The sequence below is a fragment of the Macrobrachium nipponense genome, chromosome 7 (genome assembly GCF_015104395.2).
Source record: "Macrobrachium nipponense isolate FS-2020 chromosome 7, ASM1510439v2, whole genome shotgun sequence".
NCBI classification, from domain to species: domain Eukaryota; kingdom Metazoa; phylum Arthropoda; class Malacostraca; order Decapoda; family Palaemonidae; genus Macrobrachium; species Macrobrachium nipponense.
The window spans coordinates 10,573,827-10,595,018 of NC_061109.1; the positions used below are offsets into that span (position 1 = coordinate 10,573,827).

A 21,192-nucleotide genomic window follows, 5' to 3' on the forward strand; every position below is an offset into this window, starting at 1 on the left:
GTCAATTTTATATTCTTACAAACTTCGTTAAAAATTTTCAATTTTAAGACAAGCTGTTTTTCCTCTGCCTGTTGCTGCCTACTCTTCTGCTTTCCTCCCTCAGACAGGATGCAATGCAAGGGACCTAAAGTCTAGACCTTGCAGCCATGCCACAAAGGGATCACCATGCAGCATCATCACAGCCCACAAGATGTTCCAGCAGAGTAGCGAACAGAAATACGATCAACAACGAAATTACCTGCTAGGGGTGTTGAGCGCTTCCTTCTTTTGCAATCTTCATTGTGGAATTGTACTACCACTGACACTTTACTGAGGATAAATCTAGCACAAGGTTCAAAAGCTACTGTTATTTATTAAGAACAATCAACTCTCACACAACTATATTATTGTGGACCTGCAACCAAAACTGAATAAAATAACTGCTCAAAATGCAATATCTATAATTTGTTATATTCACTTTGTTTCCCCCTGAATATTAATTTCCAAACTGTTGAAGGTCCTGTTTTGGATGAACTTCACTGAGATTAACCCAACCTTTTTTATCTTTCTTGTGTTTTTACTTGCTGGCCAACCCTCCTAAATGGATCACTTCTCTGTTATACATGTTTCTTTACTCAAAGCATTCTAATGACTGATTGACTTATTTGTTTCTATTAAAACTGGCTGCACAACATCTAGGTTATTGATGATGTAATAAAATCAAATGGGAAATTATAAAGATAAATATACGTTTAAAAGGAGTCTCATATAAGAAATATCTAAAAATATTTATTGTACATATTATATGTAGTCATATCTGTAAAATACATACATAATATGCATACATACACATACTTTATATGATCTAATTTTTGTTGAGGATTACTGCCTTCCTAACAGATATATAGCTTTTTTAAATTAGTCCTCCCTGAGAATTGTTTCATAGGTGAAATGTCCATCTGTCACATCCTCAAGAGATGAACATATGCCTTAGATTCCCAAGACTGAGACATCCAACCAGCAAATGTCTCACAGTCAAAGGTGTAACACATTCATCGCAGAATAAGGGATTTTTGCCAGACATCAGAAACCAATCATAACAGAAGTATAGATATAACTAATGTTCGAGGAATCACATGTATAAACACTAACAAAGTTACTGTTCCTCTCAGATGAAGCCTCCTCACACCATGAATGTACAAACAATAACATATGTAAGATAGAAGAAATGCCAAGCAAGACACAAACATGGTATGAATTGTTTTAGAACACTCACTGGCAGAACCACCACCAGTGCAAAAGTCAAGAAATATAAAAAAAAATTCTGTAAAATTAAGATACCTTTTCTCATCTCTCAAAAATTGTTAAGTTGTTAAAAACAGCTGAGTGGCATTAAACCTGATGATATTCTAATTCACAGGCACACAAAAAAACCTGCAATTGTGTTACAGGATAATTTTCTATTTGTCCATTTTTTATGACAAATACCTAAAAAGATGGGGTTTAGGGGTCCTTAAGTTTAATACTTATGCTTTATTATAGCAAGTTAAAATAGCAAGAAGTCAAAATTGAAAGTCAAAGCAACAAATTGAAGTTAGCTAAAAACAATTTCTTTGAAATGTCAATTGCAGTCATAGCAATCTCAAGGGATGATATTTGGATAACTGCAAATGACATCATTAGAATCTGAAAGATTTAATGAGTGAAAAATATACACAAGTAGAAAACCCTTCAAACAAAAATCTACTGTATTCTCATAAGATATACTGTATACTATGTGTAGATACACAATCATTAGATATATAAAATGCTGTTGTTCTATCTTCATATAGTATTAAGTTTACTGACCTGGCACAGCTTGAGAGTGTAACACCCAAAGGTAGAAGTTCCAGGTGAGCAGTTTCCGCCACCAGAGTAATCATGGTACACGTGTGGCCAAGGACACACAAGCACACACAGGCAGGAGCAAGCAAACGAGATAAAGTACTAGGTGAGTGCACTATGTCGTGGGGCACTAAAGGATTGTCACATATTCTTAACTCTTGGATTATACCATAAAATCCACAGTTTAAACCACAATTTAAGATACCTTCGTCAAAATTTAAATACAAATGCATGTAGATATCACTGAACTAATTATTCACTCATGAGATACTCTATCACAAATACTTATGCCACGGATATTAGGATAGCACCCAGTTACAGCAACTGTCAATGATCTATTTGCATTACAAATAAAAGCAACACTATCTGGCCACATTGGCTTTCTTCATGGCTTGAGTGTTTTTCAACATGAAGAGTACTGTCACTTAGTTTGATTCTCTTTTATTATCCTCCAGCTAGATGGCATTTTTTTTAATTAAAAGTAATTCTTAAACTGCCATACATAGATTTCTTTTCTGGTGGTTGTAGCATTTACTTTCAGTACCATTATCAGATGGTGCAAAAAAAGTACAAATTAGTGTCTTATCTTTTGGTCCCAATCATTTCTTTTATCATCTTTGTTCTTCCTTTTCCAATCCATTCCATACCACTCTTGGTTTAGTAATGCTTACTTTTTATTTGTGGCCTCATTTATTTTAATATGTATTAAGTCTTTTCGAGCCCTGCCAAAACTTCACACTACTGATTCAGAACTTGTAGCTTTTAATGTAGGGGCTTAGTTTGCATTGGCCTATTCATACTTAATACTGCAATACCTCTCGTCTTCATTTCATATACATGCCCAGTCAAAGAATAAAAAGATGTGTTATACTATAGTGGTTCCTAAATTGCAATCACACAAACATTCATCATCATTACCCTCGTTTATTCTGTCCATCCAGTAAGATGTTAAACTCAAGGTACCACCACTTTCAAGTCTTTTAATATAATTCATAATGATCAAGATAACAATACTGTTTCAACAATTCATTAATTGCCGTGTAGACATTAAAGATGGATTTGTTAATACATATACAGTATTCATGATCATCATAGTCCATTATAACAATTCACTTTTCAGACAATAAGATGTAATACAGAGTGAACTGCAAAGGACTGAATTATTAAACTCCCCCTCCCCTCTAGGTAGTTACCAAGTTGAAACCCTTATTTAAGCCCTTGAAATCTATAATACAATTGTTCCTGATAGCCAGTCTGCATGGAAGAAAGAATTAAGTATTTTTTCTTTCAAATCTAACCAGTTTCAATCACAATAACCTTCGGCAATAGATGAAATTCCAGATTTGTTCAAAATGACTTATTAGTCCTATCTTGACTCTGGTAACAACTGGCCTTTACTTACTCCACAGCTGAACTGAAAATACTACTTAAACTTCTTTGGTTTCTTTAACCGACTACATCAAGAAACATTGCTGAAAGTGTTTTATTAAGTACATTCAAGTTTCTGACACCTATATTTCTCTAGTCTTTTCCATGGTTTGATTACTGTGAGAAAGGGACAAACTAAAAAAAATTATGCAGTTTATGTTGCTGATGCTTATCTGCCACTGATGCAAATGAAGTGGATCTTAGCCTTAACCATTTAGGGTCTAGCAGACCTCAACAGAGGTCAAATATTAACTATGTGGTCACATCTGGTGGACCTTCTGAGCCTTATTTTGTGCCATGGTATTGACTAAAATCTATGGAAAATCATTCATATGACTTGGATGGCCCATTAATACTTGGCAACTTTTGTTAGCTCTTAGCTCTTTGCATGACCAGGATATTAATTGTCCTTAAAAATGTTGTGATGGAAGAGTTGTTGCCAATCCCAAAACCACCAAGCCTCACACAGGTTACTACATATATATGTTCAGCGCAGAATAGAAGGGTTAACATGGTATGGATGCTTCTCAGTTACAAACTTTCATCTGTTCACAGTAAAGTTATTGCAGCAGTTACTCTTCCCAATAAATAGCTCATTTCTCTCACAAATGAGACTAAATTCTAACACAAGAATTCATCCAGTTCAAAACTGGCCACACCCTGGGCCAACAAGGATGATAATGTTAATTCAAACAATTTTATTACTTTAAAAACATCCAGTTTCTAAAGTACAACTAGCTAATGATCATGGGTATAAGGACAGAAACACTTCCTCCAAGAGCCAGTGTTGGCTTTTGAAGTCTGAAAATATGCCATCTCACTGGGATTTATCTCTTTGTGGCATTAAGCTGTATTTTGGTGTAGAAATAGACCAGACAGTTGCAATTCCTGGATTCTGGCTGATAACCAATCAAATTATTATTCAAAGTTGAGTAGTACTATTAAAGATCACTCTTCATCAGCTGCTAATTACAAGACCTACTGTCTTTATCTGGAAAATTCTAATAGTACTGTATGTACCACTACAAATGTGGTATTATGGTATAATCTTCAGTGTGTGATCTTCATACTGGGAATTTTAACATGCTTCTTGTGAATTATATAGTACAGGAAATCTGACAGTTTTAAACACTAAACTTATATTCACAATTACATAGCCATTAGTTAGCAAAACTGCCATCACCATCTTTATCACCTAGATAGTATATAAATATATTTTCATTAACTTGGAACTTAGTATACTATTAAACACAATGCATGCTTTATGCAGTTTCAGGCATCCTATTGAAAACCATTTTATACAAAATACAAGGTTCAATGGCTACACTATATGTTTTACTTAACACAGAAATTCGCTATATGTATAGCACTACAATACTAAGCATCACAGCTTTCACGAGATTTTTACACTAATGAAGGTTCTAAAAATGGAAATCTAGTCCTTGGTAGTCTACACCTTACCAAGACGAGTCAATGATGCCAAAGCATCTGAAAGGCTACCTCAAATTATAATCACCCATGCTTATGATCATTTCAACTAACCTTAAGAAAATGAATAACAACAAAGCACATTCACTAAATTGAGAGCAAAATAATTATGCTTACTAAAAAATACTGCAGTATATAAAAAAAATTAACATTGCATATGGCTGTTACCAAGAAAAACTGAGGACCTTATTCAAGGGCACTAGATTTCCACAGGAAATTTTTCTGCATCTTTGGCTCATTTGTAATAAGGCTGGCTAATACAGAAGCATTGTTCAGCTATCACCATTATAAGATCACACATTTATAATAATTAAGAATATGCCACCTAGCACAGTCAGGCAAGTCTAAAGGAACACTGTATACAATATTATGATGAAATTAAAGAGTTATAGAAATCATTAATGCACAGGTTACTGAAAAATAAGAGTTTTGGAAAGCTTATACCATCTTAATATTACGTGAAACCTGATCAAAGAAAATTCTATTAAAAATAAACAGATAAGGCTGGAGAAATGAACTGGAAAAATGTCTAGATAATTCAGTTTGTAAAAATGATAGCATATGTATTCTGTAGTATAGAAAAAAAAAGTCAAGCACCACACTATATTACAAAATGAAAAAAATATCCTATAATTCTATAATTACCTAATTATTTCTTAAACTAAAAATTCTTTCCAATATGAAATTCACTCCTATAAGAAAAACTCCACTAAAGTGTCTTATGAGTCACTGAGGAATTTTGCATTTTTTATCACCAATCATACTTTACTTCTTAAGAAGAAATTCCTTGCTTTAGTCTGTAAAACACTAAAAATTAATTGTTTCATTTGATGTAAGTTAGAGCACCAACACCTGCCAGTTGTGAGATTTTCAGCAACCAAAACTATATGGCAAAAGGCATTTACTACTTCTTTTAAAGTATAAACATTACCTAGAATAGGTTTCTAAATTTTTTTGCAAATAAAAAAAATAGCTTAGTATTTCTTGTTAATCTGATGACAAAGAAGATTTAAATTAATGAAGACTCAACAGAACTCAACAAAAGTTTGAAGCTATCTCTAAAATTACCAGCCATTCCTTTCTTCCATTTGGATCCAGAGCTTTTGGCTTGATACTGTATGGCATTGTCTTCCTAACAAGCATTTAAGGGATAATCATATGGGAGATTAAAATTCTTAGTATAGAACAAAAATATACTTTCCATAGTCAGTTGGTACCTGCTAAAAAGGAGATGATCATTGAAAGATATTTTGTCACAATGACTGCCAATTTCTTTGAACTGGTTTTACTATAAGTACCTACTATCACTATTACCCAAGATGTATTATTTTATTTTTTTTATAAATACTACATGATACTGGATCAAAACAAAAATGTTATTTTTATGATAAAATTAAGTTTCATATATAGTTACCAAGTAATTACATAGCCATAGTTTTCACTCACGCAGTAGCCTAATCTTGAAAAATTGTAGTAGTGCCTCTGTTGATTTTGTGTAGCCAACTAGCCCCGCCCACTTTTGAGGAACAACAAAGCAGAAGAGCTCAATTCATTTGTGTCCCTTAGGTCCATGAGAGAAAGAGGGAGGGCTGTGATTCTGTAATTATAGTGTTCCCCTCGTATTCACTGGGGATGCATACTAGACCCCCCCCTCCCCCCGCCCCCGAGAATAGCTAGAATCCGCAAATAGTTGAAACCCTCATGATAAAAACACTTAAAACTGCCTATTTTGTTAGTCAAAACTCAAGAAAAACCCACTAAAAATGTTTATACCTGTTTTTTTTAATAGTTTTATAAAAAAACAAAAGTACATTTTATGATGCAACTGATAAAAAAACCCCAGGAATTTCTGGATATTTCTCATAGAAAAATACCGCAAATGCGCAAATTTCCCGCAAATAATGGTGAAGGAGGCCTTACTTCGCTTTCTCTTCACAGAGAGCCAATCATCGAACCTCTCAGAGCTTTCCTCGATGAGGAGGAAAGAAACACTTTGGGGAGCCAAGCGCTGACATTCAGGTTGGCTACTCGTCAGGAAAGCCAAGGCAGGTGAGCCTGGGGTAGCTGGCACAAAAAAACTGGAAGCTCACCAGAAAATACCTAAAAAGAGCTGCATACACTGAGGTGGCAGGTTCTTGGTCTAACTGCTCTTCATCTGAGGAGACCAGAGACAGATACAAACCCTTTGTTGACTTGGCTACAGCAAGAGCTTTTTGAAGCAAGCCCATAATATTGGCCAACTGTTGTTTGATGGGTGCCAAGGATAGAGCATCTACAGCAAGAGCCAAAAAACCCAAAGCTGGAAGTTGATGCTGAAGAGGAGGCACAGGGTGCTCAAAAGCTGGCACCAAACATTCAGGAGCTGGTGCCAAGAACTCGGGAGCTGGCGATGGGCGCTCGGAAACTGGAACTGGTGTTGGGTGCTCAGGAGAAGACGTTAGACGCTCATGAACAATAGGCTCCAGGAAGAAGTTGGGTGACTATTGGTGCTCAGGTACTTGGGATCCAAATACTGGTGCTCCACAGCAGAATACTTGGAGGAAAAATACTCTGGGCTGTCTCATGTACTGCAGGAGAGTTAATGGATGCAGGACAGTTCCTTAAACCACTTACAAGGCAGAGAAGAAGAGTGGTCAACGTCGTCTGCATGTCTCTTCAGATGGCAAGACTCGTTTGGGAAGTCCCATAAGCTCCTCTTGTCAGAACTGGAATCCTTGGAATCAGAGAACAACTGATACACATTCACAGAGACACCTTTCCAATGGCTGTCTGTTGAAGCCTGGGTACGTACAACAGGCTTGACTGGGAGGGGGCAACTACCCTTGGGCAAACCACACTGGCTTCCCTTGGACTTCCAGTATGTCTTCTCCCAGGGGCAGGGTAGCATGACAAGGACCTTTGTCTAGGATAACCGGCGGGATAATCAACCCCTCCTCCTCTTACACAAAACTATCACTACACCCACTATCCTGGTACACACAAAACTATCACTACACCCACTATCCTGGTACAGGCAGCCCCTAATTATCGGCTGGGTCCCGCAAGTCGGTAAGTCCATGAAACTGAAACTGCGAATGGGGAAGGGGGGGGGATGCTCGACTGTAAGTGATACTATAGAAGGAGTGCTGGTGATGGGAGACAAGATGGGAACAGGAGTGCCCCTACTTTTGGCTCTAGAGCCCACCTTTCTCTTCCTATCCCTTTAAAGTTTATCCAGATGAGATTTCAAATCCTTCCATTTCCTATCATCCCAGTCCTTGCAGTCATTACTTGTTTGCTCTTTACTTCATACTTGCCCCTTACAATTAGAAATAATCATAAGTAGATTTAATAAGTCTAGTCTTAAAATCCTTTGCTACAATAACGAATACTAGAGAAGCCAGAGTCTGACATAATTAAGTCCAAAAAAGATTAGAAAACTTGAGCTACACAAAAAGAACAGAGGCACTACAGTGGTTTTTAAAAATTAGGCTGCAGTGTGAGTGGAAACTATTGCTATGTAATAACTTGGTAAGTTGTTTATATGAAATGTCTAAATCACTCATTTCTATCCAAATAGTTAGTTTCAATTAATAAAAGTATTTTTCATTAGGAAATGAAAAGCAGTTCTTGGATTACAAACTTACTAAATTATACTTCAACTAAACTTAGTATTATTTATCCTTATGGATAATTATACTCACAAAACGACATGAGCACCAGGGAAAAACAACCACCTTATGACCTGCTCTCAGTCATGGTTTTACCCAACAAATTTGAAAAAACCACCAAATGTGACCAATATCTGATTGTGTGGACATAGGGTACTACTTTTGTCAACCCAAGTGCCCTAAAGCACAAGCTGTTAACCAAATAAATGGCATTTACATTGACAAAAGTGCCTATGATGCACTTAACGGTGCCATTAAGCAGTTTATCTGCACTGATAAACTACTTACCAGCGCCAAAAATCTGGATAACATCATCGTTAGGCAAGCCCCAAAGTGCCATAAAACCGAAACGTCCTTAACCAGGGACTCCCTGTAATAATCTTCCATTGCTTCTTAAAATCATGTCTTTAACTGAATAAAAATGCAACTTGGTACAGAAAATGAACCCACAAACCAATAATAATAATAAAATCAGTAGGATTACCCATTACATATTAGGCAATACTAACCTTCAAATTAGTTTACAATATAAAAAGTATGAAATTTCATCTATTAATGAATATTCCTGACTCAAATTACTCACAAATATTTGTTTAAAGCTTAAGCTAACACTCAACAAGAATGGCACTACATAAGGACAGAACTGCACTGAAGCGCAAAACTGATTGCATGTAGGGTATCCAATACTGGTGGTGAGTTCTCTTCAAACTATTGCAGTTCACCGAGTTTTATTCAAGATGTCAAACACTTTTTAGTACCAGTTTAACTAGACAACTAAACAGATAGCGAGTTTTAAATTTTAATTTTTGAATTACAGCTCTTTAAAAATTAGACTGAAGGTGATACTGGCCAAAGTTTATAACTTTATTTAAAAACTTGACATTTGTTCAATTTTTCAAAAAAAAATTTTGTCTGTTAGCATTGCTTTATATTCTGTACATACATGAAATGGATCATGTGGGCTATTCAATAAATATACCTGGGTCAAATTAGAATGACAAATTCTAACAAAGTTAAAATTACTTGTGTGCATTGTTCCTTTAGATATGACAAATACCATATTTACAAACTTTGGATATCAATACTAAAAGTGAGCCGTATTCTTTAAACCAGATATGCTCTGAACAGGTCATCCACGATTGCTTTTCTTCAGGCCGTGCTCATGTCCTCCTGCCTATAATCCTGAAAATTATCTATGACCTGAATTTCCTAGGCCTATCTTTATACCCATTTTAACAAGAATACACTCTCTGATGTAATACATTCTTGTAAGCAAAAGGTCCAAAACAAAATGACCTCATATAAATCAAATATTGTTTTGTAATGTATTTTACTGTATTTCATTATTGTCACATAATGCATACATGCCCATTACAGGAATCTGTTCTGCCAAATGAAAATGACTAAAATCCACAATCAGGTGTTTTCAGAGACATTCTTAGCTAGCAAACTTTCTTTCTTATCATAAGAATATTTATCCGCTAGTCCTCTAGCATGGTAATAAGGTAAAAAAGAAGGTACCCGCCGTAATGTGTCTGTCTGAGGCGGTGAGTCAGTTGTAGTTTAAGGGACCTCACATTCGGTTAGGAATCTTATTCTATGATTTTCACAGCTAGTGGGCAACATTGCTCCCAAATATCAACTACATCATCTCCCTAAAGCTACCTAATAAAATTTGTTGGTGATAATATGTTCTAGAAAAATATACAACAAATTTCAAAGAAAAGACAATGCTAAAATGGCTCTATGCAGTGTATTTACAGCTTGGATATTGATAAATATTAATCTTTTTTGTAACAATGAGACCATTAGGGAATATTAAGTCAAGTCATTTAAAGATTAATGGTATGATTAATAAAATCTGCTAATTTCATCATAGACTATACATCTGGAGTGCAGCTTGGCCATTATTAAAAAAAGAACATCTTGTACAAAAAAACATCTACACTAGCAGCTCATGCTAATTATCTCGAGCTGGGGTAATAATACTGCACTGCAATGCAGAACAAAGTGAAAAAAAAATATATCTAATAGGCTAAACAGCTCTATTAACTTAATACTCATTTAGCCAAAAATGCATTGTTATCACCACTGCATATTACAGTGCATTATTTATGGCAACAACACTCTCACAAATAATCACTACACTATTTAATTATGGCAACAACACACTTACAAATAATAATCACTACACTATCTTCAAATACTTTACATAATTGGTCCTAAAAATTCAACTGAATACTTAACCAAAAACATTGACTTGAGACTTACCACTGTGCAGTTCAAATTCATATCCAACACTGTTTTTCTTCCCAGGACAATATTTCACTATACAGTAGTATTGAGAAAATTTCCTTGAGAGTATAAATGACAAACATGACTGAAAACAGTCAACCAATTTAACTCTCCCAAGTCATTCAAAACTGACTGAGAATATTTTAAGATTGCACTGTAGTCCTATTTACAAGAGGTTAAATATAATAATTTATGTCAAGTGGCTTTTATTATATTACATACCACCTGCCTACAAATCCAACATGAATATACGTAGTATTAGCATTCATAACAACATGCATAGTATATGGTTATGGTGCCATAGTCATTTGCCTACAACATGCAATTTCATGCAATCAGTGTCTTTTTGAAAAGGCTAAATTGTCATACTGTCACTCTGGGAAAAGGAAGAAATGTTATGTTCTAGTAACTAATCAGTGGTGATGCTTTACTATAAGAAAGTAAGTCTCAGAAAGCTAAAGAAGACAACTGAAAATAGAGTAAATAAAAAAGTAGTTTATCAACACATGATGACTCATATTCTTTTGAATGAAAAACAAATCAATAACTTAAAAGAAAAAAAAGCTTATAAAAGCTTTAAAAAGACTTTCAGAAGATTAACTAAAAATAAATTGTTAACAAAACTAAAAATAAAAGAATAATTTTGTGAATACCAAACTATGCACTAAATGATATTTACATACAAATCTGAATCTGCGGTACATCATACCTCTTTAGATTATATACAAGTCTATACTGTACACACATGTGAAAGTCATCATGCCCATTACCATGCTTCCCAAAACCACTTACCAGCTGGCCGTGAAGCATTCCAACCGCCTGGTGGAGGAGCTGGAAATGGTGTTGGACCACCTGGAGGGGGTGGCGGTCCTCTCATTCCAGGAGGTAGAGGAGGAGGAGGAGGGCCTCCTCCTGGCATGGGTGGTGGTGGCGGCCCACCCATCCCAGGAAATGGAGGTGGGGGCGGTGGCCCACCCATTCCAGGCATAGGAGGAGGTGGGGGTGGTCCACCCATTCCAGGCATTGGAGGTGGTGGTGGTGGTCCACCCATTCCAGGCATTGGAGGAGGTGGTGGTGGTCCACCCATTCCAGGCATTGGAGGAGGTGGGGGTGGTCCCCCCATTCCAGGCATTGGAGGAGGAGGTGGTGGTCCACCCATTCCAGGCATAGGAGGAGGGGGAGGTGGTGGTGGACCACCCATTCCAGGCATAGGAGGAGGAGGAGGAGGAAGTGGTGGTAAACCACCCATTCCAGGCATAGGAGGAGGTGGAGGAGGAAGTGGGCCACTCATTCCAAGCATAGGGAGAGGAGGAGGAGGAGGAGGAGGAGGTCCACTAATCCCTGATAGAAGAGGTGGAGGTGGTGGTGGTGGTGGAGGCACTTGCCCACCTGTGATCTGAGGAGGCATGCCAGGAGAGGTCGGAGGATAAGCAGGAGCAAGAGGTGCACTTGTGTTTGGAAGAGGAGGTGGTGGAGGTGCTCCCATACCAATCATTCCTGGGGGTTGTGGTGGTGCGGGACCAACAGCCATGCTAGGGAGTGAGGAGGGAGGGGTAACAGCCACACCTGGTCCTGATGGGGGTGGGGGTGGGGGAGGTGGGGGTTCTGATCTGGGACTACTGGAAGATGGGGATTCCTTCTTAGGAGTTGTGGGAGACTCAAAATCAGCTTTGGTCTTTGCTGTTAATTCCTGAAAAGAGCAAATTTTCCCTAAGAAATTCTGCAAATAAAAAATAATGATACGTATTGATAAAGCAAACCAGCAATCACAAAATTTTAAGTCTGCCATTGCATACAAATCTCTTGAAAGTCTGTGTACAGGGTGTTTCAGAGGATAATAGTTATAACCACAAAATTTAAAATCATAACTTCTGAATTCTAAGAAATATAAACCATTAAGCGAATACAAATTTATGTACACCATATTTATTTATCCTCATGTGAACTTTTTCCTACTATTCCTTGTAGACTGACAGCTTTTGTTTTCAAGAAAGTGAGTCAGAAGCTTATTCCTCTATGAATTTCTCAAATAAACAAGTCATATGTCCAAGTATTTCATCAATCATTCTTCATCTAACATTAATAAAAGCAAAGATTTTAATATTTCTACCTAGTTATATTTAATATAAATTATCAATTATATCAATGTCATTATACTCGTTCATAGACTTATAGATGGGGTACTTTTACATATATACTGTATATCGATTTCCTTATCATATAACATAATACAGTAGTACCTCGAGATACGAAATTAATCCGTTCCGAGGCGCCTTTCGTATCATGAGTTTTTCGTATCTTGGACCACATTTTACATGTAAAATGGCTAATCAGTTCCAAGCCCTCCAAAAACACCCCGGTAAATTTCATAATAAAGCTAAATTGACCTATAAACAATGAAATACTACAACAATTTGGACCATTCAATATCTAAATTAAGAATAAAAATGCAAAACCTGAAAATAAAGTGTATATTAGTGTACAAGAAATATTATTACTGTAACGTAAAATGTGGAAGCTTACCTTTCGAGTGAGGCTATCTCCGAAAGTGGCGGCAGAGGAGGAGGACAAACAGCAGATACGTACGCTTAACTTTACGAAACACATAAAAAAATGTCAGAAAAACAAACTAAACTTTACAAAACACATTAACAAAACTGTAACACTTAACTTTACAAAAAACTTAAAATAAAATTTATTGTCTTTTTTTTATTTTTATATTTCTTTTTACTTTTTTATACTTTACGTAATTTCAATTTCTTCACCACCGAATGGATGCCAGTCCATTTACGGAATTTTTCGAACCACCCATGAGAAGCCTTGAACTCTGGGGTTGCAGTTGATGTCCCCTCTCCGCCGTCGTCTTCGGCTTGGGCAATCAAATCGCTGAAAATAGCGCTGGCCTTCTGGCAGATTGCCGTCTCGGTTATCGTATCGCCATCGATTTTTTTGTCCTCGATCCATACAAGAAGCAGCCTTTCCATTTCATTATGCACATGGCTCCTCTTGTTGGACAAAATAGTCACGCCCTTGGAAGGTGTAGCTGCTTTGATGGCTTTCTGCTTAAGAATGGTGCCTATCGTCGACGGATTTCGGCCGTATTCCTTAGCGATCACACTCAACCGCAAGCCAGCTTCATACTTTTTAATTATCTCCATCTTTGTCTCCATAGAATGCATTCTCTTCTTTCTGTGAACTTCAGCAACTTTCTTGGGACCCATGACTATATGTACTGTACGTAATTAAGTTACGTATGTAGTACGTATACTAATTAGGTTCTCACAACACGATAAAGTAGCACAACGAAATCACCAACGAATTTACATTACTAAACGAAATCGTTGGGTCGAACGAATGCCGCATGCGTAAGATAAAGATTCTGGTACGAGGTGGCCGGGGTAGGGACGCCACCATGTACGTACGTATAAGATGCATGATGGGAGGGATGCTGTCCAATAGGAGAGAAGGATCTCATGGCTTGGCTAGCATCAGGAACCAATGGGAGAGCAGGAGGATGGTGGCGAGTCTACTAGAACTAAGATGGCGGCGCGCGGCGCGAGTTTCAAAATTGTTATCGGGCGAATCTCGGACTTTCAGAAACCTTTCGTATCTTGAAAACTTTTCGTATATAGAGCAGTAAAATTTTTCGTGTCAGCTTTCGTATCTCGAGTTTTTCGTAAGTTGAGCCTTTCGTATCTCGAGGTACCACTGTACATATAATCAATTAAATCAAATTCCTATTCAAACTAGTGAACAAAACTATTGACAAGTACTTTCACATCTCACGCTACCTACAACCTACACATGCTACACAACCTCCATCCATCAAATGAAAAATTTCTCAGATACACAAGTAAAATATACATAAATCAAGTCTGCAAACACATATATGTATAAAACAAATGTCTATGTGTAAAGTAATTCATAAATTAAAAATACTCATAGTAGCACGAGTCTTGATTGAAATGCAGAAAGAAATCCACAGTTATGTATGGGTACAGGCATATTTTAAATGAGTACATCTAAACAGAGAGCCTTTGGGTATCTGTTTGATTCCCCTTTGAAGCTATCTGTTTAGATTTAATTTTAAATATGTATATCTGTAGCCATCCATATCTGAAAAAAATGCATATGTACTTAAAAGACTAATAAAATACTTCAAACAAATTTGCAGATGTAGTACCAATACGAGTAATGCAGACAAAGTTTGCTATGACCAATGTGACAGCAGCAATTGAAGTGTTAATAAAAGTAAAGTTATTGGTAGACAGCAATACTGCAATAAGAATTCTATATCTGTACCTCATCTATTTTCTCTAGAATATCAAAACACAAAACACCACAAAAACCTCATCCAATTATTATTATTATTATTATTATAAGTATATCTTAGTTTTACCAGACCACTGAGCTGATTAACAGCTCTCCTAGGGCTGGCCCGAAGGATTAGATATTTTTACGTGGCTAGGAACCAATTGGTTACCTAGCAACGGGACCTACAGCTTATTGTGGGATCCGAACCACACTATATCGAGAAATGAACTTCTATCACCAGAAATAAATTTCTCTGATTCTGCGTTGACCGAGCCGGGAATCGAACCTCGGACTACCGGATTGGCAGCCCAGCTCGAAAACCACTCGGCCAGCGAGGAACTCATTATTATTATTATTATGATTATTATTAAGAAGGATTAGTTTATCCAGACCTCTGAGACACATGAGAAATTCAGATGACTTGTGCAAATAAGTAAATGATACAAGTGAACTTTCAAAAGCAACTACTAAATAAGCTTTACAATTGTATTTGCTCATTTACAACACATGAATGGCAAGATTATGGATAAATACTGACAAGTCACTGGCATGCAAGTGTGCATTCCTTTGTGGATTAAGTGCAAATTATTATGGAAAGCTAAATAATATTGACAGGTTCACAAATTATTGTAGAAAGCTTAAAAATGAACATATTCATGAAACTTACTTGAATTGCTGATACTGTTTTGAGTTTTTCCAATTCTGTCTCCAGCTCCCTAATTCTCTGTTCATACTGACAGAGTTTCTCAGCTTGTTCGCCTCTTAAATTGAACAATGAAACCTCTTGATCTCTTTCAACTCGCTCTAAGGATTCTTTGTGTTCTCGCTTTAATCCCATTACAACTTGCTGAAATTCTGGAAAGAAACCAAAATCATAGACCAGTGATCACACACATGTACAAAAGTAACAAAGATTGTCATCAACACTATTTCAAACTAAAAAAAAATTCTGTAAGAATTGTTTTTAGGGTCTATAATAAGGAGTCCTAGAATGGAGCACTTAAGTTGTTTGAATTGGTATGTATAGAAATTTGGGTGGGTTCATTTTCTTTAAAAATACCACTGGATAACAATTGCATTTTACCACCATATGACAGTTAAACATAAGTTTTAACATAAACTTACTGTCAATCACAGAAAACATAAACAAAGCCATTCTATACAGTAACATCTACTGCCTAAATTGTCCCAAATCACAAATATCATCATCCTAAAATTAATACAATATATGATTATTGTATTTGCTGGTATACAAGAAGTGCACTTTCTAAATAATAGCCAAAAGAAAGACAATGAACAAAACTTTTTTGTTAAGCAATATCAGATGTACACATAAACTCTTATGAAATGTCTGATAACTAAGACTAAATATTTATTTATATATATAATTATATATATACATATACATATACATATACATATACATATACATATACATATACATAATATACATATATATAATATACATATACATACATATACATATACATATACATATACATATACATATATATATATATATATATATATATATATATATATATATATATATATAATTATATATATATATATCACCTTGCCAAATTTCGGTTATCAGCAGTATTCACTTAATATCAAGCTATCAGAACGGAAACCCCAACAGTAACCAAGGACTACCTGTATATGTGTGTGTATGATTGTGTGTTGTGTGAGTATATGTGTGTGTGTGTGGTATATATAATATATATATATAATATTATATATATATATATATATATATATATAATATATTTATATATAGATAGATATATATATTATATATATATATACTATATATATCAACATTACCGTGATTCATATACATATATCGAACTACAAATGTCCTTTAATATCTAATTCGCTCTACCTCGGAATTAATATATTTTCATATATGCTTAACCGAGGGATAATTTATTAAGCGATAATAGAATTGGGGATCGACAGGCGCGAACCAGAGACCTCTCAATTCCAGGACTGGCAGTGAAGCCTTAATGGCAATGCTGATATGACTGCTCCCAGGTTGGCCATTTCACTTCCCAATGAAGCCAAAAGAATGGCAATGTTGATACGAGTAGTACTTCAATGCAGGCCATCTCCCATCCAAAAAAAGTCGTAAGTATGGGAATGCTTAGCTGAGTGCTTCCATTTGGTCATTTCACATCCTAATTTAGCCAAAAGAATGGCAAGTTGAGATGATAGCTTCCTGGTTGGCCATCTCACATTCTAATATAGCTAAAAAAAAATGGGAATGCTGAGATGCATGCTTCCAATTTAGCTATCTCGCATCCTATGTTGGCCATAAGAATGGGAATGCTGTGATAAGTACTTCCAGCTTGGGCATCTCACACCTTGATGTAACCAAAGGAATGGCAATGCTGAGATAAATGCTTCCAGCTTGGCCACATCTTAATATAACCTAATAAAACCAAAAGAATGGCAATGCTAAGATGTGTGCTTTCAGGGTAGTAATTTCAAGTTAGCCATCTCGCATTCCAATATGGCCAAAAGAACAGCAATGCTGAGATGAGCCCTTCAAGGTTGGTCATTGTTTCATTGTTCAGGTAGTTGCCTGAATGTTTGGTGTCGGCCAACGATGGTCAGTCTAGTCTGAATATAACTCCAACAGAGTCGAGTCGTGTTAGCTCAAGCAAGTGGTCATATGGACAAGATCTAGTCCAACAATCTTCGAGAAGTCATCGGGATCTCCATATTGTAATCACTTAAGAACGTATTCCTATCTAAAAGTTCATTTGGGGAAATTCCTTTTTAGGATATGCATGTCTAATGATGAGGTGTTTCCTATAGTAATGTTCTTTGGATGAGAATAGAGGAAAGGAGACCAGGCTAAGGGGAGGTCTCAAATCATCTAGGCTAGTATAGCGAACTCATCATTCATGAGAATGAATCCATCATTCACAATTACAGTAAATTAATATCATTTATATACTCACTGGTATACACAACGCAATGTCATATCTTGAATGTCAATTCAAAATGAATTTAGAAATCTGGGTGTCGTAGTGTAGGACTTGGTCTATGATTTAGTTATTCGCTTTTCAATTCACTAAAGGCTATACGATCCCTTGTGATTTGAAATGCTCTACTTATTACTAAGCAAGTAGTAATAAAAAAAAGTTGGCCATCTCCCATCCCAATATAGCCAAAGAATGCCAATGCTGAGATGAGTGCTCCCAGGCTGGCCATCTCCCTTCCCAATACTATAGCCAAAAGAATACCCGAGCTGAGATGAGTGCTTCCAGGTTGGCAATTTCCCATCCTAATACAACCAAAAAGACTAGTAATGCAGAGATGTTTGCTTCCTGGTAGGCCATCTCACATCCCAATATAGCCAAAAGAATGCTCGAGCTAAGATGAGTGCTTCCAAGTTGGTCATTTCACATCTCAATTTGTATAGCCAAAGAATGGCAATGCTGATGTGGATGCTTTCAGGCTGGCTATCTCACATCCCAACATATCCAAAAGAATAGGATTGCTGAGGTGTTTCCAGGCTGGCTATCTCATATCCTATTAAGTATACCCAAAAGAATGTCAATGCTAGGATGAATGCTTTCACATCCCAACATAACCAAAAGAATGGTGAGACGATTGCTTCCTGGTTGGCCATCTCACATCCTAATATAGCCAAAAGAATGGCAAAGGTATGACTGACTCCATCATATTTAGGTTAAGTTCATATACAGAATGATAAAAACAATTCTGCTGGAAACAAATTTATATGTATTTAGGGCAGGCATTCCCCGCAGTGTTACTCTGAAGTAGTTGGAGAAGCAAAAAAAAAAAAAAAAAACAAAAAAAAAAAAAAAAAAAAAAAAATTATGAATTGATTTCTGGGCCTGACCTGTGTCGGCCTGTGAAATGGTTCCTTTGATACTATTTCTGAGGAATAAATATTGCTATTCATCCTAGAGAAAAAAGAAACAATATAATGCCAAGATAAATGGCTCGCTCACTTCTTATAGAAGTGTCGGTATAGTAAGGAGCGAGTGGAATCACTACCAGAGGTCCCTTGCCATGTAGCTTCTTCCTTCGACAAAACCCCGAACTACGAAGGAGCCGTGCTACAGCTCCCGGTCTACTACTACCGTGAACGCCTCCGACGCCTGAGACGTCATTCCTTCGATAGCACGCGTTACAACCACACGTTAGAATTTTTCTGTGCTGTGTATCGCTCGATTTTGGATTATCTTTTATTCTCAAGATGTCTTCAGCTTCTGCTTCTAAGTTAAGTACTGTTTGGGGTTACTGATCTTATTTTATGATGATCTTCGTGTTATATACATATTCGGAGCCTTATCGGCCGGTATGCCCCTCGACCGCATGGCGGTACGGGTTCTCTCTTTCGGTCTTCCATACCGTTAGGGATTCCCTTTCTCAGTACTTTAGATATGGTTACTTATACATAGTCTCTATATCTTTCATGCAGTTAGTTTTTTAGTTAGGCCTCCACGGGGCACGCTCCGACCGCACGTTTCGGACCTTAGTCTAGCTACGCCTTACATTGTTAGGAGTTTTATCAGTCACGATTTTGAGAGTCATATCATCTTAATTATTCTGATGTTCTCTCTTACCTTCTCTAGTTCCTGATTACCATTAATAATATTATAGGTACTAGGTTAGCTAACATACACCATGCTTCGGTATGGTGATTAGCTTCCCTGTTATCACTTATTTTACCGTTAAGTAGGCTTTCATACCCCAATTGTCGATTGGTGATTAGCCTGCCCCCCGTTTTCTTGAACTAGAGGTTAGATTAGGCTAACATACCCCTTTCTTCGGATCGGCGATTAGCCTATTTTTCTGTTTGCTTAGCTTCGTGTTCCCCGTGTTAGCCTAGCTTTAAGATATCGCTTTAATTTTATTATTTGATTGATTATTACAGTAATCCTATATATATCAGTGATATTGATGTTGTTCCGACGGTTCTTCCCCACCTCGTGTCTTCACCTGGCTTGGAAGACCACCGGTTGATCGCGGTGAGCCACCCGGTTACGGGGTCCCCCTCCTGTCCCCCCTTTCCCCCCCTCCATACATTACCATCCACGTCGATGGGTGATGACTCGTTTCTCACAGCTAGCGTCCGAGTCTGCATGAGAGGGGGTGACTCACGGGACTGGTGGGGATCTCCCCTCCCCTACTGGTGTTCTCACTCGTCATGTGCCTCAGGGGCTCGGGACCTCCTCCCCCCTTCTTCTCCGTCCTTAACTGGCCGCTCAGGAGGAGGGCTCCCCTACCCCACGTTATTCCCTACCCTTTCCCCCCCAGTTCAGTCCGGCAGGTGTCTATCCGCCGCTACCGAACATAGAGAGGGGGGGAGGGAACCACTGGGTTTCCTATCCACTTAGGATAGTTCACACGAGCACTTACTGATATAATGGGTTTTTATTTTGTTTTTATTTTGTTTTATTTAATGTTTAGAATCTTTTGCGTTACTCCGGGGGGTTTTTTTATTTCCGCCTCTTGTACTATCCCTTGCTTCGTTAGAAGTTTGACATTGCTCACTCAATATTAATTAACTCCGGGCCATACGGAGAACTCCGGGCCCTACGGAGTTTATTTTTAATCATATAACAAGTGAGCTTAGGCGGAGGCAGAGACTTTCTTCCCCCCTCGTAACTTTTCTACGTAATATTCATACGTAGATCCCTATCCGTCGGTCCTACTCCGGCACCCACGGATATTTTGCATATTATACCACCAGAGGTTGTCATTGGTACTCATGTATCCTTTGACTTACAGATGTTGTGCCAGGAGATTGGGTGCAATGCCATCCTCCAAGACCCGTGCGGCCATATAGTATGCCGTTCTCATGCAGGATGTGCAGTGAAAGTGGAGGATTTTATCGTTTGGCATCATGAAGCTTGCCAAACCTGCTACTTGCTAGTAGGAGATGCCTCACTAGTAGTAAGTTTCTTAGCACTTTCTTCATTCATTCGTCACCTGGAATACTTGTTATTATTATATACCTTTCACATATGAGACACATATTCATATAATCTCAACACAACAGACATTCCTCCCCTATCCTCTCCCTAACTCTAGACCCTTTTTTACAGGGTTCTGATGAAGAAAAGAAGAAAGCTTTGTCGACTCTCAAAGCTTGGGTAGGGGGTTTTGG

At 37.2% G+C, this 21,192-nt stretch overlaps 1 protein-coding gene across 5 annotated transcripts in view; it reads right to left on the reverse strand.

Moving 5' to 3' along the window:
- LOC135216988 (uncharacterized) overlaps positions 1–21,192 on the reverse strand; it is a 358,855-nt gene that overhangs the window by 164,587 nt on the left and 173,076 nt on the right. For all 5 annotated transcript variants that reach the window (XM_064252540.1, XM_064252538.1, XM_064252539.1 and 2 more), the window contains 2 exons: positions 15,706–15,893; positions 11,517–12,414 (listed from right to left, as the gene is read on the reverse strand). In XM_064252540.1, coding sequence (XP_064108610.1) covers positions 11,517–12,414; positions 15,706–15,893 — 1,086 coding nt within the window. The remainder of the gene's footprint in view (positions 1–11,516; positions 12,415–15,705; positions 15,894–21,192) is intronic.